Genomic DNA, 23,632 nt, shown 5'->3' with positions numbered 1-23,632 from the left:
CCAGCCCGTCATTTCTGCTCACGGCTTTGCACCAGAGTGGGGTGCCCAAGGAACGGCCGTGGAGACGGGATGCAGCCAAGAAGGACCAAGTGGCTGGGTGTTGGGGTGGGAATGAACAGGGGAAACTCAGACCTGGGGAAGGAAAGGGAAGGGAAGGCAGGAGATGAGATGAAAGTAGGGCTTCCTCCTCTCCCAAAACGCACAGGTTGGTGCTCTTTGCTCAATTCCCAGGCAAGAGCAGTAGCAGAACTGGCTCGTCTTGATGTTCTGCAGCAAAGCAGAGTTCAGGGGAGGTTTTTGGGTGGGGAGAGGCACAGAGGCATCCTGGAAATCTAGAAATGCAGGTTAGACCCTGCAGACCCTGCAGCAAGGTAAAGGGACCTTTGTCTGAGGGAGGAGGGAGGAAGATGCTGCACAGATCACCCTGAAAAAGGAGGAGGAGGAGGAGAGGGAGATGCCTTCTTTCTCCTGCGTGGCTGGGGAACTGGATGAAGCCAGCACCACGCCCGTTTTTCCAACTCCAGAGATTGCCAGAGGCATGAAGATGCAATGCCTTTTTAGCATGTGTTCCCTGGCTCTATTCCCGGCTAGAAAGCTGGGAGGTTAAGTAATCTTAAGCTGAGACAGGAGCCTTACTGTTCAAGCTGCACACCTGGAAGCAGCTGGAAGCTGTTAGTGTCACGGGAAGCCAGCATGCCAGTCGGGAAACAAAACGGCTGGGGCTTCCCACTGGGAGCAGGGGGAGAACTGGGGAGCAGACTGCCTGCCTCCATCACTCCTGTGATCTCACAGTGTTCCTGGGAGAGCACACATTTGGGATTTCTTTCTTGAATCCCAAAGAGGAGCCATGGTGGGATCCAAGTTTAAGGGAGCTCAAGGCAAACATCTTCCCTAATTTCTCCTGGGTTTCTGCTTGTAAGGGAGTTTTGCATCCCATAGAGATGCTTCCCCCAGGACACTGTTGGATGCTTATTTGCTGAAAGGCAACTCGGGGACAGCCTGCAGTGTCACAATTCCAGAGAGGAAAGGTGGAGGAGGGAAAGACTGTGGAATGGGGCAGCATTTTCCCCAGGGTTTGGGCAAACTGTTCCCCAGGAAGCATCCAGCCCTGGGGACTGATATAACTGTCAGACAGGCTGGTTATGTCTGAGCCTGGCTTTTCCTGTCTGGTACAGCTGGTTATCATTCCAGCTGGAGGGGAGTGATACTGGGAAAGTCACCCCATGGGACTGGAGGGCATTCAGCTGCTCCCCGGAGAGCTGCTCCCCAGCTTTGCAGGGAGTGTGGATAAAATGCATTTCCATGCCAAACATCTTCAGAAACTGGGATTTTTAATACTTGGGAAGTATCAGCCAACACAAACTAATGCTTTAAGTCCACCCCGCTGCTTCGACACTCACCCAGGGTTGGGAGGCAACTGCAAGGGACCCTCCCCAGTTTGCTTTGTCATGCTAAAGGAAACGATGTTTATCTGCCCCAAACTCGCATGCATGGGACTGAGAGACCGACAGCAACACAAGAACGTGATTCACAGCACATTTTCATCGAGCCCTGCCTCACCCACAGTGTTTTCTGTGCTGTTGAATCAGCCTGTGGAAGTGTTTAAAGGTCACAGTGCTAAATGCCATCTAAGTATTTTTGCTACTCCGACTGTATCGGCCCCAGGATTGTGCCTGCCCTGCTTCAGGCAAGGAGAGGAAAGCTGCTGCATCCTGCCTCTGATGCCTCAGGATATCTGATGATGTGCAGGAGGTCACACAGTCCCTATCCCATCTCTCACACAGCTCCAAGGTGAGGTGTCCCAAGTCCAGTCACACCTCTGTGTCACCTCCCGCCTCCTCACAGGTAATGCCGCAGCTATTTGCCCTGCCCAGCTGATATTTCCTCAGTTCCTGAGCTATTTTCTGAATTGCTCGAGCTATCAGATCGTTTGCATAAACAGCAGCACACTCACACCCTCCCTCCCTCCCTCCCCAGCCTCTCCTGAGGTTAGTCACCGTCCTGCCTAACCCCAGACTAACCCGCGGGCAGGGAGCCCACATTTCTACCACACCTACGGAAAAAACCTTCTTTGGAGGTGCACGTAACCACACACGGTAAGTTCCTGCATTTCAGGGTCACAACAGAAGCCCCACAGCAGCCATTTGCACATTGAATCACAGAATGGTTTGGGTTGGCAAGGGACCTTAAAGCTCATCCAGTGCCACCCCCTGCCATGGGTAGGGACACCTTCCAACAGACCAGGTTGCTCCAAGCCCCGCCCAAGCTGGCCTTGGACACTCCCAGGGATGGGGGGGGGGGCCACCAACTTCAAGTTACAAGTACTTAAAATAGGAGTAAAACCACTGTCCTAACCCCAAACCTGTATTCTGTAGACAGTGTTTTCACTGAGGAAGACAGGCTGGTTGAGAGACACGGTGGGAAAGCTTTGTGTGGAAAAAGGAGAGTCCTGACTCTGCTCCTTCCTGCACTCATTCTCACCTTATTCCTCTACTTCCAGCATGACAAGACTGGTCAGGTAAACAAAATCATACTCCTCTCTCCAGAAAGCACAAACAAGCAAAATCATACCCGTCTCCCCAAAAAGAACAACCCAGAAGAAACAAGGCACAAGCAACCCAAAAGGCTGTTGCTGCAGGTTCACAACAGGGTAACAGCTGCTCTCCCCATTTCAACTCCATTAGAGAAAACAGGCTCTTCCCTTAAGACCATCTTTTCAACCACTTAGAAAAGTGCTGTGTTGGCACAGAACTCTCTAACAAAAAGAGTAAATTTCAACTCAGCTGCTTCCAAGACAAGTTGTACTGACACCAGGTATTATGGCAACACCTAAATAAAGAGAAAGGCTCCCCACTGTGCAGAGACTTCTACTTGCATCTGAAAGAAGGTGAGGACAAGGCATATTCCTGTGAGCAAACAAGTTCCTGTTCCAGTTCAATAGGAGCCACCAGCATAAACTACTAGTAAAACAACTGGAAAAGCTGTGTGTACTTACATATGGGAGTCTGACTGCTGGAGGAGCCACGAAGGGAGAGCCCTGTCACCTCTGCAGCCAAACTGTGCTTCACAGTCTGCTGAGAGACGTGGCACTGGGTCTCCTACCATGAGCAGGAAGCTGCAAGGGAGTCTCTACACCTGGGCTCAGCTAGGAAATACCCAATTCCCTGTAAAGCATTCCCACCTGGGAAGGCTGAGTGAGGGGGCAGCTTGTTTGGGTGCCTTCCTCAGCTGCCTCGTGATGGGCAGCAGGGGGAGTTGGGAAAAAGAAAAATTAATGACATTTTACCCTCTGAGTCCTTTCCTAAAGGCTTCTGCCATGTCTTAGTAAAATCACCAAATCACTGCTGCTTGCACAGGCACAGGAGTTCCCTGTCATTCGTGTCCTGCTGCTCTCTCCCCATTTTGCAGCAAAGCTTTTTAGCACGTGCCAATCCCCCAAGTCAGAAATTAGCTTAACCATTAAATTTGTGCCCAAGGAGCCAAAAAATCCAGGATTAACAGGCTCTCCTCTCTCCTTTCATTCTGCTTACACACTTCCAGTGACCCATTTTACACAGCCCTGAGGGCTGGAGGGGCTCTGCAGCCAGACTTTTCCTGCTTGTTCGTATTTCCACACAGATGCAGGGCTGAGCTTGTTTTTCCCTAACCATGATGAAGAGGATGCAGGGTAGTTTCTGACTGTTCCAGCTGCTTTGTGGCAGGTTACCTGGGACAGATGCAGTGAGAAACAGAGATAGGAGTTCAGAAAACTGATTAAAACGGACAGGAGGTGAAAAAATTCAAACTGCCCTTATTCATACCTAGAGAAAGCTGTAGCAAGATCTTGCTAGGAAAAGCCCTCCTACAGGATTAGCCCTGCTCACAGGCTCCCTCTCCAACAGAGGGGCTGCCAGACTCAGGTCACGTATCCTTCGTCCTCAGTGCAATAAATACCCCAGATAATGGTTTAAAACAATCCCCTGAAAGGCTGCACATAGAGGCTTGTCAAGCCTCGAGCACCCTGCAGGCTGCACTTGAAAACCTCTGTCCTGGACAATTTATCAGTCTGGGAGGTTCTTTTCTTACCCCCACCCCGATCTCCTTATTTGCAGGTTGTTTCCACCTGTGGAAGTTTCCTTTCTGCTGGTGCTGTTGAAGCTGAACCCCAGGAAGAGGCTGATTTCCATCCAGTCCACTACAAAACCCTTTCTCTCCACATTGACTGTCTTCCTGCAATTTCTTCTCTACATGAGAGCATTTCCCTGCCAGTTCCCATGAATTCCACACCCCTCATTTCCTCTAACCTTGCTCTTGCCTCTCTACCTTCCCACCCACACCTATTGTCCCCCTCCATTAAAAAATAACAGACAGCCACAGCCCCTTTATATTTTATAGCATATCTGTGGTCTTTGTAAGGCACTTCAGGCATTTTGAGAGTTTCAGAGCACTTGCAGGGATAATAATTGTCCTGTGCTCTTACCCAGAAGGGCATGGAAATGCTATCACAAGGTTCAAATAAGTCAGCACACTTAGATACCTTTCCAAATGAGTTTGGAATTTATTTTCAGGCCTTTAATGAGAAAATCATATACACAGAGTCTGACTTCTTTTCTCTGGCCTTGGTGGAGCAGGGAAATGAGTTCTCCTAAACCCTCATTCCCTGGAAATTGTGCCCCAGCCTGGATCCTCCTCCCTGCACATACAATCAGCATCACTAGTGAGCTTTAAAATTGCTTGTGGTTAAAGATAAAATGGTCAGAGATTCTCCATCTTACACTTTGTGATTCTTCCTTCTATCTGTCTGCTCACAACTTGCTGTTAAGACACAAGGTCTGGCCACTTACTCCTGGCAAGGTATTTCCACTTCTGAAATGGAAATTAGGAGACTAGCCCAGAATCCAAGTGTGGATTTGAATTTCAGACTTCCTGAAGCTCAGGAGCATTCTGACTTGGTTCTCTTTTAGCCCACAGTAAAACTTTGCCTTCTTGTTTCCAAAAACCTGTTACTAGAGATAAGAACTTGCTCAAGCAAACATTTGCAAAACTCAGGTGTTGATTAGATCTTTTACATCCAAAGTCTTCCCTCTGGGATAACCCTAAGGATGTACAAGACCTGGGTTTCGGAGCTCATAAATCTCCCCGACTCCTTTGGAAAGCAGAGGCAGATGGAAAAATCACCCTCTCTGCACGCAGCAGGAAAAATGCTGCTCCAGTTTGGCATCCAAGTTGCCTCCCTAGATCACCTCTGCCTCCTGAGGTTGTGTTTGAGGCACGGGGAAGGGGAAGGACAGAGAGGCGTGCGCTGATGTCAGCTACCCGAAAAAGGACTTTGACCTGCAGGGCTGCCGACCGAACACCCCCGAGGAGCAAGGCATTCCACAGAGCCTTTTATGTGCCTCTTGTACACCCCTTGAGGGATGACAGGGCGCTGTCACGTACTCTTGCTTACTAAAATCCAAGTCACTCCCTGCTCCCAGCTCAAGAAGTGATGCCAGAAGATATAAACTTGATCACAGAGCAACAATATCGAGCGATGGCCAGCGCTGGCTGAAGGGCCCCACAGGGTGCAGAGTCTGAGAGATGGGCCTGGAAGGATCTAAAGGAGGCAATAACATAAAAGCTTTGACCCCAGTGAAGCAGAAAATGATTTCTGACCAGAGCCAGCATGGCTTTAACCCTCTGAGGACTCGAAGCTATGCAGAAAGAGTCCAGCCCTGTGACTTCAGGTGGACCTTTTGTTAAAGAGATGAACCCCAGGGGCATTCCGAAGGCAGGCTTCCATGGCAACTGTGGGAAAAACCCATTAAATATGGGTTTTTTTAGCAGGAGAGTTGGTAAATTCTCCATTACACCAAGTCTCTTCCAACAACTGTGGCAGTACTGAAAACCTTTCAGATAAACCCCGATTAAAATGTACATCAGCACAGGCAGCACAGTGTAAATAGGAGTTTATTTAACAGTCAAGCCTTCAGCTGCTTCCTACAGAAATCAGTCTGCAAGCCCTGGTTCCTCACACATCCCACCTTTCCACAAGGGTTCAGCTGATTTATCCTTGACAACCAAGAACTTCAGCAAGGAGCTATTCCTGGCTTTGTTCTGCCCAGGGGGAGCAAAGGAAGCCAGAGGTTCAGGAACACACAGGAGGTCCGGGAGGAAGTGTGGGACAGAGGAAGGAGTTGCATTTGCCTTTCCAGGCCCGGGACAGAATTTCTCACCACACACTAATCCTTGACTTGACTGGGTGGGAAGGAAGCCAGAGCCAAGCGCTCTGGAAATCCCATCACAAGTGTTTCCTTCATTTAGATGTTTAATAGTGCTCACATCCCTGATGAAGATGTACTTGCTACAGCCAAAGAAAACCCCACCAGCACTCTTTGAGGGAGAAATTAAATGCTTCATTAATTCAAAAATGGTTCAGATTGCAAATCAGAACCAGAACGTACAGGTCTAGAGGCAAGATTAGTAATAATTCATGAGCAAAATGCTATGTTTATGCAACACTAAGGATGAGATTTTAATTGCTTATTACTCTAATTGATTTCATTCAGTTGTTATGGCAACTTTCTCCTTTTAGTAGGTGCACTACTAAAAGCAGACACGGGCTCAGGCCATGAAGCACGGTAGTGTGTGACGCTCCACAGCTGCACCACATTTTGAAATAAATAATTCTCATTGTCCACTGAGGATTTACTGACTCACATTTTGTTGGGCTTCAAAGGCCTGACAGCCACGGGGGATCATAAGAATAACTCACCCCCCTGTTAGTGCAAGCACAGAAATGGCCCGAGATCGTGAGGCAGCGCTGATGTTCAGAGCAACTGTTCCCTTTTACTCTGTGTTTCAGCCTTTCACGCTACAGTCAAGCACAGAGCGCTCCAAGCTCTGACAGGAACATCCTTCTTATTCCATCAGAAGCAAAAGGGGGAGCTGTTAAGGACCAGGGTCTGAACACACTGACTGATTTATTCTGAATGGTTTATTGCTCCGTGTCACTTGTTATATGTCATCGGGCGGTGGGGAAGTCAAGCTCCCTGTTTAAAAGGCCATTATCATTATTTAATTATGGAATGGCAACTCACTGGGAACAGAAATGGTTCCACGACTGATCCCTTGTGGCCCAGTCCAGCCACAGGAGAGCAGAAACCCACGTGAACCTTCAGCACTACACTTCCAGTAGGTTCGGCAGCACAGGCAATCACATCCCAGAAAACCGGGATGCAGCTGGGAGCTGTCCCGGGGGATGGCTTCCCCACACAAGCATTCCCTCTCAGCCCCCTCCCACCTCAGTTATGCAAACGAGCACGTATTCCAGCCCTGGAGCCTGCAAGCCTTCCAAGCCCCACCACGTGGTACCAGCAAGCCCCAAACAGCATTTAAAGCCGTGCACTCCTCTGCCATTAAAAACAGGCAAAACAACCCCCAAAATTCCCGTTCTTTGAAGGGAGCCAGGCAAACCCCCTCGGAGGGATCCGCAGCCACCTGACCCGGCAAAAATCAAAGCGGAGCCTAAATTATCAAACCACATTACGAAACCTGAATTATCATCACAGAAGTGAGCCTGACAGCGCTCTTCCAGGCCAGGACGAACTTAAAAGGGGCTGAATGGCACACCTCGAGCTTCGGTAACCTCCCAAGCTGTGTAAACCCAGGGATATCGCCCACGGCTTCCTACCTTGCTCGAGCCCACCTACGCCGCGCGCGCGTTCCTGCCGGCTCCCGAGCGAGGCTGCACTGAGGTGACCCAAGTGGGCACCTTTGAAGTGGAAGCTGAACATCTCTTTCATGTTCAAAGCAGCCAGAACACCAGACAGCGAGCAACCGGTGCTCTGAAAACTCGGGAGCAAGCGCTGGCAGGAGGCACAGTTGCATTCTGTGATCAGCTCCCAGTGGTACGTGCGAGTTCTTTATTAGTCAGAAGGGGCTTTCACACACAGCTCCCCGGGCCAAGCGTCCATCCCTCTCACCTGTTCCACGTGGGAAGTGAGAACTCCTGTAGTGTGTTCCTGTGTTTAAAAAAAAAAAAGTAGGAGCTATGAAGGCCATGAAGAAACATCCGGGGCAGGATTTCCCTTGGCAGACGGGCTCCCCTGGCACAGGCGATTCCCATCCGGTACTGCAGTCTCTCCCTTTTCTTCGCCAGCTGCTCACCAGCACTCCTGGGGGATCTGGAATCCAGCTGCAGGATCATACACCATGTACAGCACGAAAAAAAGTGACCAACCACCACTCCCAGCAGTTAACAAATACAGCACTTGGTTTATTTTTGTTCTCAACTGAAACAAGACTCAGTAGGTTCCTCACCCAAGGACTCCCGAAGGGAGCAGAGACTTGCAGCAAGAAGTCTTCAGAGGTACAGTATTTGTATCATACAGAGTACACAATAAATTACTATCTACATGCCACAGACCTACAAAAAGTTACATACAATGTAAAAAAATACAGTATTTTCTGCTCGGTTTTTTAATTTTAAATTTTTTTTTTCCTGTACATTTTTTTAATTTACATTTTCATATACATTTTTTGTAAACTTGTTTTGTTTGTTTTTAGAAAACTGAAATCACATAACAGTTATGGACTTGAACAGCATCACTCTTACCTTCCTAAAGCAACGCCTGCACCTACGGAACAGCTTTTTAGCTTGTTTGCTCCTTCATTTCTACTTTGGCACCACCACAGCCTCACACCGTGATTCTGAGCTCGTTTAATCCGCTTTAGCCGTGCTCTCACCACGGAGAGACACCATCATACTTCAATTTGTGCTTTGATAACACAGTTCAGAGGAAAAACCGTTACATTAACTACTTCACCATCACATTTACCTGATATTACTGCATAATACCAACTTCTCCTGCACTAACTGCTTCACATCAGCATGCAAACAAGTCTGATTATGACTCAATCAATAACATGAATATACTGAAAAACAACTACAAGGGTTAAATATTCAAAGGAATGTAGACTTAGCAGGGTTTACCAGGTTAAGAAGTCTAAGCTAATAGCATGGATTGACATGTTAGGATTGGAAAGACACTGAAGTATACAATGTGGATTTCAGGGTAAAAACAGCCGTATTAAAGGAAACATGAAATTACTCCTGGCCACGCACTTTGTACTGTCTCAGTGAAAACTAGATTTGACTAGAAAACTCCTGCTGACCACACACACTCCTGGTGTGAAATAGGGATCCCTGAAGTTAATAAAAGCCAAGCTTCAAAAAATTGCTACTTGGAGTACACAACTCAAGACCCTGCTGAAAAGGAAAAGCAGTTTGTGTTTGGCCCGTTGGAGAGTAAATCATTCCGGCCTGGCACTATGTACACACACCATTCCACACAACCTACTCAGCCCGCTGGATCTAATCCCACCGCAGCAGGGAGTGGAGCTGCCCTCAGGAGGGACTCCAGGCCAACCTCCTGCTCAAAGCAGGGTCAAAGCTGAATTCAAGCCAAGCCCGGGTGTTTGTCATGCTGAAACCCAAGAACATCCCAGGACAAGGACTGCACAGCTCCTCCTGGGCCACTCCCATGCTTGACTGTCCCCATGGAGCACATTTAAATTCCAGGAAAGCCTCTCACTCTTGCTCCATGCTTCTCAGTCAAGACCCTGAAGTAAGCTCAGGTGTTGAGCTGCTGAGGGGTTTGGACCACCAGGTACAGGGCTACATTCATGGCTGCTGACAACAGAGCTATACAAGAACTTTTTTTTTTTTTGCTGATCTGGGGACCTGAAAGTGTTTTGTTTTTAATTCCTTAAAATTACAACAACAAGAAAAATCAAGGCAGGCATTCAAAGCACTGATATACCACAGCAAGTCTTTGCCTTAATACAGTTTACAGATTACCACCTTATTTATTATTGCCAAAAGACTCTATGGTGCATTAGAGATCTCAACCTAATACAGTCCAGATGTAATGCTAAGACCCACAGCTGAGGGTTTGCCACTTGGGTTTGGGTTTGAGTTCAAAGAAGAAGGTGCCTTCCAGGTCACTGGGAGGAGAACTGCTCAGGCTTTCCTCTCCGCTGCTCATGTCTTCACAGGAGTCTTCACTGGAAGGAACAGTGGGAAAGGTCATTTTAACAAGGCCTAGTGACAGGGAGCTGCCATGAACGCTACAGGAAAAGGAGAACTCCCAACAAATGAACCGGGTGGTGGCAGTTTTACCAACCTCTCGCTCCCGTTGAAACATCCCCCCTCCGGAATCGTTGGCAACTCGGGAACGCTGTAGTAGCTGTTCTGGAGGTTCTGGGCTGTTCGTCTGGAAACAATCCAAACCAGCTTCTTGTGGTCAGGCTTGCAGCACTCAGGGGAGGAATAGTCTGCCAGGCATTTCGAGACCAGCTCCCTCCAGTAAAGCAGGTCACCATCACTTATCTGAAAAGAAACAAAACCCAAAGAACTTATTTAGCCTGTTACGCACGGGCTCTAAAGATAACCCCTCCATTTCACCCCCCCGGGAAAAAACATCACTCGAGAGATAAGTGAGTCATGACCGTGATACCTTTGTCAAAGTTGCTTTTGAAGGTGAACTCCCACCAACTCCTACACACCTCCCAGACAAGGCCATGTTCAAGTCTGAGTTGACAGTTTGCCTGTCAAGTTGTTAACGTTTTCATTATCACTTCCCGAGGATAAGTGAAACAGAGGTTATTCCATTTTAAAATGGAATGAAAAATTTTAAAATTCCTTTTTAAAACGGAATAATACTGTCCTTTAAGGAACTACTTTCACCCCTCAAGAAACTGGGGTTGTACAACTGCTGTCTTTCACACCTGACCACCCTCTGGGTGAAGAACCTTTCCCTAATATCCATCCTAACCCTCCCCTGACACAGCTCCATGTTGTTTCCTCGGGTCCAGCTATTCAGGAAAAAAAAAATAACCAGCCCAGCAGTCCCAGAACAGACTGGAAGTTTCTCCAGAACACACAGCCAGAGCTGCACAAGTTCAATCAGCTGCCTGTTAAAGCACGCAGTGCACGGGCACCAGCTCAGCAGTTCTCCTGATTTTATACATTTTTTAATTGCTTCCTTCAGCTGATGCCAAACTGAACCTCTAAAAACACACTCAGGGACCCACTTAAGGGGTCCCTTAAATGTAACATCATCCACCACTTACAGTGTCAGCCCCAGCAACTGGACAAACAATCCACTGACAGTATTTACCTTTGAATGCTTCTGAACACGCAGAAGGATCTCCAGCAGCTCCACAGATTTCAACATCTGAACTTCCAGAGTGAGAAGGCACAAGGCCAAGACAGATGGCTAAAAGGACAAGGAAACAGCACTCAATATAAAAAGAATCATAACCCTACCTAGAAGTTAAAGAAAACTACTTCTACTTACTTTTGCTTTAGAGAAGACCAGACGGCAGTTGCAAGCTTTCAGCTGTGCTTCCAACTTGTCCAGATTCAATACTTCTTTCCTGTGAGACACCCAAGAGGAGGAGGAGGAGGTGGATCAACAAGCATTCCATTGTCAGGAAGTAAAAAAATTGAGGAGCTGCCTCCTCTACAGCCAACGCTGTGACCCTTTGGGAGGGAATCAGGGGGGCAAAAAGGGCTCACCCACCTTTCTGAGGTATGACAGAGTACAATAGTATGGTACAAGTGCAAGAAGGTTAAGGCAGTAGTAGCTTTAAATTCAAAGTGCAACTTTTCTGAAATGATCTTTTCCATCCGTTTCAGGTCGGACACAGTGCATTTACATTGGCTGATGCGGATGATCTCGGGAGCAGCGGGGATGTTGCATTCCTCCTCCACGACACGGGCGGCCAGCTGGATGCAGCAAACTCCAATGCAAGACAAGTGCTTTGGCTTCACCTGAAAAAGCACAGGAAGCACTGTGAGTACTTCCCTCCCCACGAGCACCCTGATTGCACGGCAACAGCGCCCGGAATATTCACAGTTCAACAGCCAAGGACTCGCTTATCTCAACTAAACCTGGTGTCAGCCAGCTCCTCCACCGCCCCCAGCCAAAAACCAGTTGCAGCAGTGCAGCTGCAGCACATCCCAGCTGGCAGAGCCCACCAAGCAGCATCGATCTGCCAGGGCAGAGGAAGTGAAGTTGGAGAGCTGAGCAGCCTCTGTTCGGGCCGTTCCACATCACTACACAAATCCACTGCAGTGAGAGCTGTAATTCCTCACTTCCCCGAGCGGCAGTGCTCACCTTCCCTCACTGACAGCCCACACGGATCCAGTCTGAGCCTGTTCCAGGCAGCCCCATCCCTCCACAACTTGCTCCTGCCTCTGCTCTTCTCTCCCACCCATTTTGTGCCACCTCAAGGACAGTCAGAACCACAAACCTGACGCAACTTCAGTTTTTCTGCTGATTTAATAACAGGGAACTGCTTTAGGTTCAGATTTCCTGCCTTAAACCAGCACAAACACGATAAAAACAACCAGGACATTTATCACTTGGTACCAGTTCCAGAGCTAAGTTAAGCTTTAGCACAGTACCCAGAAACAGTCTGGAAGACAAATAAGTTTGTTTTTCTTAATTCCTCCTTTCTTAAACATCTACATGGCAAAGGTTACAGACTTATTAGAGAAATAAATCAACCTGCTACTTGTCTTCAGAGGTAAAAGAACTGTATTCCAGGTTTCCAAAGGAGACTCCAGATCTGTTGCTAGCACAGAATGAATCAACAGCCACACTTGTACCTTCATAAGGGCCAAGAATCTGTCCAGGATGTTGACAGCCAAAACAAATGTTTCGGTTGCAAATCCAAAGAAGTTGGTCAGGCTCCAAAGATCTTCCACCTTGGCATTCCTTTGTCTTGGACACAGAGTGTTTTCATTCTATGGCAAGACAGACAAAGTCAGGATTATTCTGTGGCAGCAGCAGCAGTGACCAGAACCACTCACTCCCTGTATCATCTTTTATTTATATCAAACAGAAGCAATTTTTTTTCCTCAGACACTTTTATTTCACTTAACTTTAAAAAAAAATTTAGACACTTGAGATTCCAATCACACCCAAGGTACAGAGGTTACAGCCAGGTCCTGAGTCTCACCAGAGCAACACTCAGCACAGCCACGTTTCCAATTCTTATGTAAAGACATATTTCAGACTTATTTACCAAGTGCGGGCATACACAGCGGCTCCTGACCTTAGAGATGACCACAGAGCTGTTTGCCTGCTCGTCAATATTTAAGGAACAACAACTCTGCTTTCACAACAAACAGGCAGCCTCGTTTCAGGGACTTGTTTTTGTTAAACATTAGGGCCCTGCACCCCCCAGAAAACCTCCCAGGCACCCGACGGAACGCAGCCTTCCCTGAACTCCGAGGAACTTTGGTCTTTTACGTGGAGATGTTTACGGTCAATTTACATTTTGCTGTCAAAGCACTGAGCGCTTCTGGGTTCGTTTCCCCAGACCTCGCTAATGAAAAGCCGCTTGACATCCCACCTTCCCTGCGGTGGCGGGAGGCTCCCCTGATGAAAACAATACAGAACCGCTTGCTCCTGTGCTCACTCTAAACCTAAACAATAAACACTGAACGCCCAAATATTTTGCTTCCCCTGTAGGTCGCAGCTCTTGGAAAATGCAACGTTAACACCTACGAATGAAAGCAGAGTTAAAACAAAAGGCAAGCGGCGTATAAGGAGGAAAGAATTAACTTTTCGCAGGTAACGCACGTCCACTTGTTACCTCGAATTTTCTTTAAAACCACGCATTTTCTGCCCCCACCCCCCTTGCCAGCCCAGCGGCCCGGGCCCTCCTCACCCACCTCGGCGGCGGCCTCGATGAGGCTGAGCCCCTTCTCGCGGGGCTGGAACCGCCCCTCCAGCTCCAGGTGGAGGTTCAGCTGCTTGAAAAGCCACAGCGCCTCGCTGCCCATCTTCCCCTTCCTCCTCCTCCTCCTCCTCCTTCCCCTCCGCACCTGGGAAACAAAGGGGCCCCGCAGGCCGGGGACGAGGGGGCGCCGGGCCCCCCCCGCGGCCCTTCAGCGCTCGGGGAGGGGGAGGCGAGCCCGGCTCCCGTCACCGCGCGGACGGGGGTGGGCTCGGCCGCTGGCCCCGCATCCAGGCAGGGCGGCCTAGACTCCCGCGGGGAGTCACGGCACCGTCACGGCACCATCACAACACCGCCCCCGGCCGCCACTGCTGCAGCCCCCGCCCCGGCCCCGCTCCAAGATGGCGGCCCCGCGGCCCCGCCCACGCCTTTTGTTGTCCCGAGCGGAGCGATTCCCGCTGGTGAGGCGGCGCGCGGAAGACAAATAGTCCGATCACACCCGCGCGGCCCGGCGGCGCTCCGAGAGTTCCCGGAGGTCCGAGAAAGGCGCGGCGGCCCGGCAGCGCTCCGGCTCGGCGGGTAGCGGGGCGGCACCGCGCCGCCCCGGATGGACGCCGAGGCCGCGCGGAGGGACACACAGAAGGGCCGCATTGCGCCTTTAAAGGGCCGCTAGCGGCGCCTCGGCCGTTTTGAAAAGACCGCCCAAATGTCCCGCGCCCTGATTGGTCCGCCCCGCCCCGCGGGGTGGGGGGTGTGTTGTTTACTGGCGTCGATTGGCCGCCGGCCGTGGCCGGGTCTCTCCTGATTGGTCGGGCGAGTTCTGCCTCTGCCTCGCCCACAGCTCCGGGCCCCGGCAACCGCGAGGGGCCCGCGCGCGCCCCCTCAGGCCGCGGCGGGTCCCGGCGGGCACCGTGTGACACAGAGCTCCTGTGCCCCCGCACCCGCCCGTCCTGCCTTATCCCGTGTCCCCGTGCAGGGTAAGGACGAGTGCTCAGCCCCCGCGGGTTTAATGTGTATCTCTGTGGGACCCTCCTCCTCGTGCTGTTCCTTGAGGCTTCCAAACACCCGCCTGGATTTTAAAACCCCTCCGCGTCCTGCTTCAGATCGACAGGTTTGCGTACAGCCTGGTGTGGCAGAGTTTTTTGGGATGCGCACTTCCAAGCTTCCCATCCCCGTGGAGTGAATCCAAGGCTCGGTGTGTCAGGAAGGAGATGGTGGGTCGGCCACTAAGTCAGAGGCTGCATCAAAGACCTTCTCAGCCTGCAGCTTGACCAGATAAAACAAAAACCCCATCGTCTGGAGGATTTGTGGGGCTGCCCCAACGTGCTCGTGGATAAACACAAAGGGATAGATGTCCTAGGACAGACCCAAACCACAGCGACTGGCTGTGTGTACACACTGGAGACAAAAGCCTGTGGAGGCGGCTCCAGCAGATTAGGACTGGGTTTGATCTAGTGAGGTTCCACAGCTCCAACAAACAGAAACTGTTTATGAAATGTCTCGGTCTGGAAAAGCAAATCCGCCTTCTCCACCGAGCCGTCAGCAGCATTCCCCTGCCAAGCGCTATTTCGAGGCACAGTCCCTGTCTGCTCTGCCAGCGATGACGGCCAACGCTTCCTTCAAGTTTATTTGGATGCCAAGCGCTCCAAGATTCCCGTAAACACGCGCGACTTCTCCTCAGGGTAATTCCTGACGGGGGCCAGCGCTCCTGTAGGTACCACCAGCTGCACCCGAGCATCCCTCCCATCACACGGTGAACGAACCGGCGCACCAGATGATTTCTGGGGGGGGACACACAAAAGCCATTGTAGCTTCTGAAGTGGGAGCTGTGGATCTGCTCCAGTTTGAAAAATGGTTAACAATTGTGAGTGGAACCAGCTTCCAACTGGTTCCATGCAGTGACATCATCCAGGTGACATTTACAGGATGAGGCTCTCGGCTCCAGTCTCTGTTCTCCAAATGCCCTGGGCGGTCACTCCTTTTATTTCTCCCCCACATTCTGAAGTGTACTTTGCCGCCACAGAAACGGAACATGGCTGTTCGTCCTCCTCCAACATAGTGGAACATAAGTTCCAGTTTACCTAAAGGACAGAAAAGGTTCATTTTGCAAGCACAGAGCATGACAGCTCTAAAAATACCAATTCAGACACCTACTTGAACACATGCATTCCTTTCCCTTTACTAATTTAAACCTAATAGAACACACTGAAAAATTATCCTTCAATACATCACGTAACCTGAGGGGGGAAATCTCTTATCAGAGCATGGCTCACTTCCCAAAGCTGGGAGAGAAGGATCCCTGCCTCATCTTTGTTCCTCGGTGATTAACTCATTTGTTGCAAACAGGTGAGTAGGATCGAGAAAAAAACCCACCGAACCCCAAGGATCCTTATCGTAAGTGATGGACTCCAGCTTTGGGATTAAAAACAGGCAAAAGGAGTCTGCTCCCTGTGCTGTCTGGACCTGGCAGAACAATGGAGTGTTGTGGGCAAAGGAGGAGTCGTGGTGAGGTCAGGAAACAAAATCTGTTGTTGTTTTCTTTTTTTTTCCACTTATGCAAGGAATAATTTTCTTTCAATGTGGCATTTATTTGGGATCCAGGGGAGTGTGAATGTGGGGGGGAGGGCTTGAGAAGTGTTTTCAATATTCTGAGGAAACACAGTTTATCTGTTCTGTAACATGCTGTGCTTTAGAGAGCAGCAAGTCCTGCCTGACATTCTTTGGGAACCCAAAGATGCATGTCCCATTAAACTGGGATTATTTTAACCAGCCTTGCTAAACTGCCTTCCAGTGTGGCTTGGCAAAACTTGTCCTGGCATGTCTGCACAGCAGTTCCTCGGGAATAGTTCTGGATGGCTAATGGCTGTGTATTGACTGGCAGGGGATGATATCAGGGACGCTGACTGGGCGCTGTGGCATGTGGATCTCCACACCGAAATAGGATTACAACCTTCCTGATTAAGGGACACAGAGTAATTAACGCTCCAGACACAAGCAGTCTGCCCACCCTGCCCACCCACGGAAGGAAAACGGGGGTCACTTGGAACAACAGTTCCCTTGAACCACTCAACCAAAGAGCTCCACACCATTTATGGCCACTAATTAATCCAAGTGCTCCACTGCTGCCCCATTACCCTGATATGGAGGACAACAGCAGTGCTGGCAACTGGAAGGCAGAAGTCACAGAGTTGCATTTCTGTACCAAAATGCACCTATTAGAAAACAGATACAGAGGCTCCACAGCTTTGTACATGTACACACAGGTATGTATACGTATCTGAGAAATGTTTTGCAGATTCTGTTGCTTTTAGAAGCAGTGGGACCGGTGCCTGGGGATACAAGCTATCAAAAGCCTCTGCACGGGCTTCCCCTCACCAGGCCCTTTGGGAAGAAACATTCAAAGAGATGAAATGATTCATAGGTCTGTCAGAACTTAAAACCTTGTCCCCCAGACAGCAGCCCCCGGAGGGAAGTGGCATTTGATCCTCCAGTAGCCATAGGAGCAATGTCCCCACCGGTGCAGCTCCTGTCTGTCCAGAGGAGTGTAATTCCACACCCCTCACCTCGTGCCCATGGAAGTCAGGCTCAGCATTCATAAATAAATGAATTTATTCAGATTCATTACATGCTGCCCACAAGAAAAAAAAGAAGAGACAGGTTTCCCAATAGAGGAATAATGTAAATAGGAGGTTGGTGTTGGGGAAGAGGTTCACTGGCCACACGGACAAATCCAGAGTCTGTTAGTCCCAGAGACCACACCCCAAGTTTCCAAACAGCTCTTGGAATAAGGAAGGGAGAGGGCAGAAAAAAGAAACCCAGCTTGTTTGCTCAGGAGACTTAGAGCAGAAAGCATTTTGAGCTGACAAGACCCAAACACAAATCAATGGAAACTTAATAAGTTTAGGACAGACTGTAAGTTTTCACTTAAATAAATCTGCCATGTACTGATACCACATACTCTGCTTACCGAAAGTAAAAGCTGCCTTATTTATATAAATACCTCTATACCAGCACAGCTGCACCACAGTCCTGGGACAAGGCTCCCAAGATGAGATTACTAGAGGAGAGGAATCCAAAAATGTACTAGAAAATGTCCTTATTCCCAGTGGCTGGCAGAAAACCTGCGAAACGCAGCTAAAAAGTTCAATCGCTTGTAGTGCTAAAATCCCGAATCGTGAAGGAAATTCCAAGTCTTCACTGACACAAAAGGATTCTGTTCCAGAAATAACACCAGGGACAGGCCCCTGTCTATTATTTCACAGCATGGAGCGAGCCCATGTAGGGTATGCTGGGAAGCACAGAATTCCATGATCCCTGATACTGAGAGAGAGTGAGGAAAAGCCTGGAGAGCGTGAGGTGGCTCTTTGGTGAGCCTGTGGTGTCACAAAGGCCTCTCTACACAGAGCTGGAAAGATCTGGAGCAAAGAGCCAACAGTCCAGCGCAACCTATATTTTTAACATCATCCAGTCTCGTTTTGGAGGCTTTGGAAAGGGCTCTGGCATAGGAAGAGGAAGGGGGAACGTCACCCCCAGCGCAGTGCAAACCCTCACGTGCAGACAGCACCAAGGGGAAGGGACTCGTGGTGACTTCACCAGGGCCACGGCAAGAACATCTGCTGTTTTGTGGCTCATGGGTTGTTGTTGTTGCCCCACCTTGCTGAAACTCTGCTCTCTGGGCACTGAGAAAAAGGGAGGAAGCAGGAAAGACTCCAAATCTGTGACACACTTCAGAGCTTACCCAGTGACTGCAATTATTATTCATGACTTCTGTAGGGGGTGGGTTTAGGCGCCCTTTGTCTTAGTCCTCCCCGATTCCCATTCCAGCTATTGCCAGAACCCGGTACTGCTTCTCCAAGCCTATTAAAATATCTGTCCCTGCCCTTTTTTCAGCTAATACTGCCAGATGCACAAGCCCATTTTCTGCAGGAGGACGTTGCAGGCAGAGTTTGATGGGCAGCTGGAGCTGCAGCCCCAGTCCCGCTCCCCCTAACACTGTTGTGCAGCGAAGGGAATCTCTGAGAAGCCAAGAGAATGACATCAAACGGCGATAATTTGCCTTCAGTGCAAGTTAAATTGTCTGAAAGGCAGCTGTGTGTTTCAATAGCCTTGTGCTTGTCCAAGCATGACCACAGAACCAGCAGTTTGCTCAGAGGTCTCCTTTCATAACCATTTGTTACTGGAAGGTGCGTTTAATTCACTGTGTATTTCTGTCACTTATTTTAAGTGGGTTCTTTTATTTAATTGACAGGATAATTCTAGGCAGCGTTGTACTTACAGCTTTGGAAAGTTGGGGTTTTTTTCCTTTTTTTTTTTTGGAAAGGTAGTTGTGCATAATTGCAGGAGGCGTTTTCAAAATCATAGGGATTCTGCATAAATGGAATTTAAATTAGTCATTAAAAGTTAACCCATGGAAAAGAAAAAAAAAAAAAGAGAAGCAGTCACCTTTCTGCCTGTAGAACCAGGCAGCTGCTGAGTAAAATGATTTGCTAGGAAGCACTCAGTTATGAGGGCTGGGAATGGATATTGTAAATTTATTTTATGATTTAACACTTATTTTCTAATTTAACATTTCATTTTCTATAACTGGGATTAAACTCTAAGAGGCCCGAGGTCCCTTTGCACAAAGAGTCCACGAGACAATATGAAGATACTTACAAAACAAAATACTCCTTTCTCTCCTTTACCACAGTTATTTAAATTCTTGTATGTCATTTCCTAAAATTGACTTCTTTGGGACAATGTCCTTTACACTTTGCCTAGGGACAATCACTCATTATAAATACGAAATAACGTCAACCTGTATGTTCTTCCCTTTATCAGACAATACAAACACAGACTGTCACAGATGGAAGGTTTTTTCCAACTGTAAATGCAAGTAATTGAGTCTGGAGAAGTGGTTATTCCTACTCAAATACTAGAAGCTGGAGTACTGGAATTCTTGTGGAGTCTGCTTATCTTATTCCTGTGCCAGTAAGGAATATTCCATTCCCCCCCCCTTGCTTTCTAAATGACTACCTTTAGTCATTTCATGTCCCTTGGTGCATAATGTCCTTATTTCCCAATAATTTTATACTTTGTTGCACGAGAGGAAAATTGCCCTGTGCTGGTGTGAACAGAGAGGTACAAATTTCCACGCCCAGTCCCACAGATGTTTTCCAAGGAACAGCTGCAAGAGCATTTCCAGCATAGTTGTGTCTTAAGCTACCGTATCCAGGCACGTTTCACTAACATCCCCTTGACACTTGCCAGAAGAGCTAATTCAGATACACTTTCTCAGATGCACCCTCAGTGAACACGATCCTGATCCACATGGAAAAGTGAAAATCACTGTTACAGGGCGGCAAAGGATCCACGGGAAAAGGCACAGCTACAAGTGGCACAGCAACACCACACACTGGGCAAGGTTATGACCTCCTGCAGTGCTGATATCAACTCCCCAGGACATAAACTACCCACTTATTAACGATGATGTCTACAGTGCAGTATAACCACAGTCAGCTGATTAAAAGCAACGGAGAAAAGGAAGGAATTTTGATGTTCTGGAAGGGAAAAGTGGAAGAAAACCTGTATATTAATTGACACCCCCGTGTCATCCACGCTCCCAATACTAAAAGGTAAAATGGGGAATGCTGTTGAGGAGGAGGCACATTGCTATCTGCTGTTGGTGCTCCTGCATGCTGTGACAGCCATTTCTGACTAATCATCTATTTTCTAGGAAGAATGCTGGATTTACAGGTGCGATCCCCAGGGAAAAGGGACACAGTCTGAAGGCATTACTGTTACCGAGTGACATGAAATAGATTTGGAATGGAACACGTTCCAAATAGGAAAGCAAACCGCAGGAAATAGCTGTTCTGGTTGAGAAAATTGCATTATGGGGCTGTTTATTTAGTAAAACTAAATCAGGTAAAAAGGTTAATTTAGTGCCTGCAGTTCTCCTCTCTGAATTAATCACTGAATGAGGTGAAAGAGGTGCTTCATTTGCTAAATGTGAGCACGTATTTCACAGCTCCGGTGGAAAGCAGAACTGTGTCTCGGTGTTTTGAGAAGCTCCGTGCTGGGGACAGACAGGGAGGGAATCTTGTGCAGCTCAGATGCAAGGGTTTGTTTCCCTAGTAAATAATTTAGATTCCTGCTGGTAGGAAGAGCAGGGTGGGAACGGCTACGAAGTCCTCAGAGGCCGTGGGGATGTTCCACTCGAGGTGACACTCCTGTAATTCTGCTGCAGATGGTTTCTGAGGTCAACAGCCTTTAACAGCTGCGGTGCAAATCCACATTTGAGCTCAGAGAAACGAAGGAGCCTGCATCTAGCTTCTTTTTGTCCTTTGCCACATATTCTCCAGGAAGACAGGATTATTTTTTTTCAAAGGGCACCTAATTACTGCCTGTAGGAACAAGCACGGCCGATGTACTTATAAGGCAGAGCAGCCTAATAATTTGTATATTCTGATTTCCACACGGCTTACTGGGAAAATCAGCATTCCATTGGTTCATTCATTGCACAAAAAAGGGTAAGATTTTTCAAAACTAGCTAACGATTTTGGATAGTTCAGTTCTCACAGAGATCAGACAGTTCACTGCTCAAACCCATTTCATTCCTCTGGGAGAATTCCTATGTGCCAATGATTTTTCTTTGACGAGCACTTCCTCCCTGGAAGCTGAGCAAAGCCTTGCCAGGTCATTTCACCATAAACTATGTTTTTAGGATTCTCCTTGTTACCTTCTGCAGCTTTTCCCAACATTCCACACTTGCAAACTGTGCCTCTCACAAAGAAAAGGGAGTTTAACTTTCTTTGCAGCTTTTGGAAAACCAAGAAATCCTGAGAGTCTGTTTCCATTATTTTTTTTTAAAGATTCTGTTCTTTAAACCAACATCAATATTGCCTCCTCTGGGCTGCTCAAAGCCTGCTTGGATCATAGGGTAGCAATAAATATAGATAAGTTATGTAATGACTGGAGCCAAAGCACAAACACAAGGAAAACCACAGGGATAACTGGATAACTCTGTCACAGAGCGTACCTGACCAGCTAAACCCAAACAGCAGTTGTTTTTACAGGTTTGCATGTTTCCAGCCCCTCGGGATATTCAGATTCTTGACAAACTATTTGAATGTAGCCTCCCAGCCTGCCCAACACGAGGGTGAATCTATCCTTGCTGTGCAGCTGCTGTCTGCACACAGATTTGAACTCCTCGAGCTCTGCGAGCCCTTGCTGAACTTTGAGTGCACCGAAGCTGGGTGGGTATGAAAATGAGCCTTAACCTTTGCATCCCTGCGTTTAACTGACTGGTCAAAAGTCAGGCAGGGAGCAGCACTTGGGTCTCCACAGCACCACACAGAGCCAAACCACAAGACCATCCGTTTTTTTTCCCTGAAGGGTGTTCAAAAATAGACAGAAATGTCTGCTGCAAGGATACACAGAATCGTAGAATGGTTTGGGTCGGAAGGGACCTTAAAGCTCACTCAGTTCCACTTCCCTGCCGTGGGCAGGGACACCTTCCACTAGCCCAGGTTGCTCCAAGCCCTGTCCAAGCTGGCCTTGGTCACCTCCAGGGATGGGGCAGCCACAGCTTCTCTGGGCAACCTGTGCCAGGGCCTCACTTCCCTCACAGGGAAGGATTTCTTCCCAATATCCAATCTAAACCTAATATCTTTCAGTTTGAAGCCGTTGCCCCTTGTCCTGTCACTCCAGGCCCTTGTAAATAGTCTCTCTCCATCTTTCTTACAGGCTCCCCTCCAGCACTGGAAGGTCATAATTAGGTCACCCTAAAGCCTTCTCTTTTCCAGGCTGAACAATCCCAATGCACATGGACACCTCCTGTCCAGCCTCTCATCCACTAGCACCCCCAAGTCCTTCTCGTCAGGGCGAGATCCCTTTTCCACATTTCAGTTTTTGGCTGTGAACCCCTGCAACCAAAGTGTTCTCCCTTGGCTGACATGGCCCTTGGGAGTCCTTACACTGCTCCAAGACATCCAGTTTTTGTCCAGGGCATCAAGTCCAACGCAGAACACCTGCCTGCCGTTGGACAGTGGCCGTGCTCCAGGTGTGCCTCATTGCAATCACCAAGGTCATTTCTTTTCTCTAGGTTCAATGTTGCCTCTTTCGGTCTCTCCCTGGACAAACACACGGAATTCTTGCTGGCTGCCTCTCTCTCTTTCCCAGCAGTGTCTCTCTAAATCCCTTGGTTGTGGTGACTGCCACAAACCACCAGTGGGATCTTGGAAAACTGCCACAGCTTTACAGACTTCTTAAACGCCGACCCTTAAGCAACGAGTCGCAGAAGAATTAGAATGGAATTGTGAAAGCGAGATAAAATTCTGGTGGGACTTGCCCTTCTCTGCACCTTCTCAGTCTGAAAAGTCAAGATGAAAATTAATAGAAATGGAAGGGAGCAGCACATGGCAGGCTTGGATTCCAAGAGCAGTTCACCCTATGCATAGAGGGGTTGCCGCAGCAAAAATAGCCCTTCATTTCAGCCTTACAAGTTACTAGGGAAAGGGTTAAAAAAAGCCTGTGACAGATGAATTTTTAGCAAACCGATTCAGAGTTAATTTGTCAGGAAATAAACTGAAAAAAAAAAACAACTATGCTCTCTCTGTGCTTGATTTATGTCACTGTGCTTACTATCTCTAGAGGAAATCCTCCTTTGTGTGCTGTCAGAACAGCCAGTAATTACAGACACTGGAAGGAGTTTAAAGAAAACGAGTTGCCTTTGCTCTGAACTTCTTGCTTTTATCTGTTCATTTCAACCTCTGGTGGTGTGGCAAGATTCTGACACTCCTCACCATGCCAGGATTTGCATGCCAAGTATTTATTCTGTTCCTGGTCTCTACTGTACTGTATTGTAACACAGTCCCAAACGCATTTAAAAAAAAAAAAAATTAGGTTAGAAAAAAATTTGGACATTCACAAGTTTAGT

At 48.4% G+C, this 23,632-nt stretch overlaps 1 protein-coding gene and 1 long non-coding RNA gene across 2 annotated transcripts; one reads left to right on the top strand and one right to left on the bottom strand.

The window, feature by feature from the left end:
• Nucleotides 1-8,215: 8,215 nt before the first annotated feature.
• CCNG2 (cyclin G2) lies at nucleotides 8,216-14,087 on the bottom strand. The gene is made up of 7 exons (XM_032685613.1): nucleotides 13,709-14,087; nucleotides 12,638-12,775; nucleotides 11,547-11,797; nucleotides 11,322-11,400; nucleotides 11,142-11,240; nucleotides 10,146-10,351; nucleotides 8,216-10,026 (listed from the first exon to the last, which is right to left on the bottom strand). Exons 1-7 carry the CDS (start codon nucleotides 13,817-13,819, stop codon nucleotides 9,894-9,896), a joined length of 1,017 nt encoding a protein of 338 aa, XP_032541504.1. The 5' UTR covers nucleotides 13,820-14,087; the 3' UTR covers nucleotides 8,216-9,893.
• Nucleotides 11,529-23,265, top strand: LOC116785718. Its single transcript, XR_004356662.1, has 6 exons — nucleotides 11,529-11,819; nucleotides 13,506-13,607; nucleotides 14,825-16,223; nucleotides 18,604-18,896; nucleotides 19,534-20,448; nucleotides 22,500-23,265. It is a non-coding gene; the product is annotated as an uncharacterized LOC116785718 (long non-coding RNA).
• Nucleotides 23,266-23,632: the final 367 nt, after the last annotated feature.

This window comes from Chiroxiphia lanceolata, chromosome 4, assembly GCF_009829145.1.
Source record: "Chiroxiphia lanceolata isolate bChiLan1 chromosome 4, bChiLan1.pri, whole genome shotgun sequence".
Classification (NCBI taxonomy): Eukaryota; Metazoa; Chordata; class Aves; order Passeriformes; family Pipridae; genus Chiroxiphia; species Chiroxiphia lanceolata.
Note: the sequence above shows the minus strand (reverse complement) of the source record. Positions and strands in the feature narration are given on the sequence as shown.

Bases quoted from the DNA above. Each gene is read 5' to 3' on its own strand.
- CCNG2 (XM_032685613.1), bottom strand. From the start codon at position 13,819: ATGGGCAGCGAGGCGCTGTGGCTTTTCAAGCAGCTGAACCTCCACCTG. The intron at 10,352-11,141 runs GTAAATACTGTC...GTTTCTTTTCAG, and splicing joins GTGTTCAGAAGCATTCAAAG to ATAAGTGATGGTGACCTGCT. The intron at 10,027-10,145 runs GTTGGTAAAACT...TGTTCCTTCCAG, and splicing joins TGTTTCAACGGGAGCGAGAG to TGAAGACTCCTGTGAAGACA.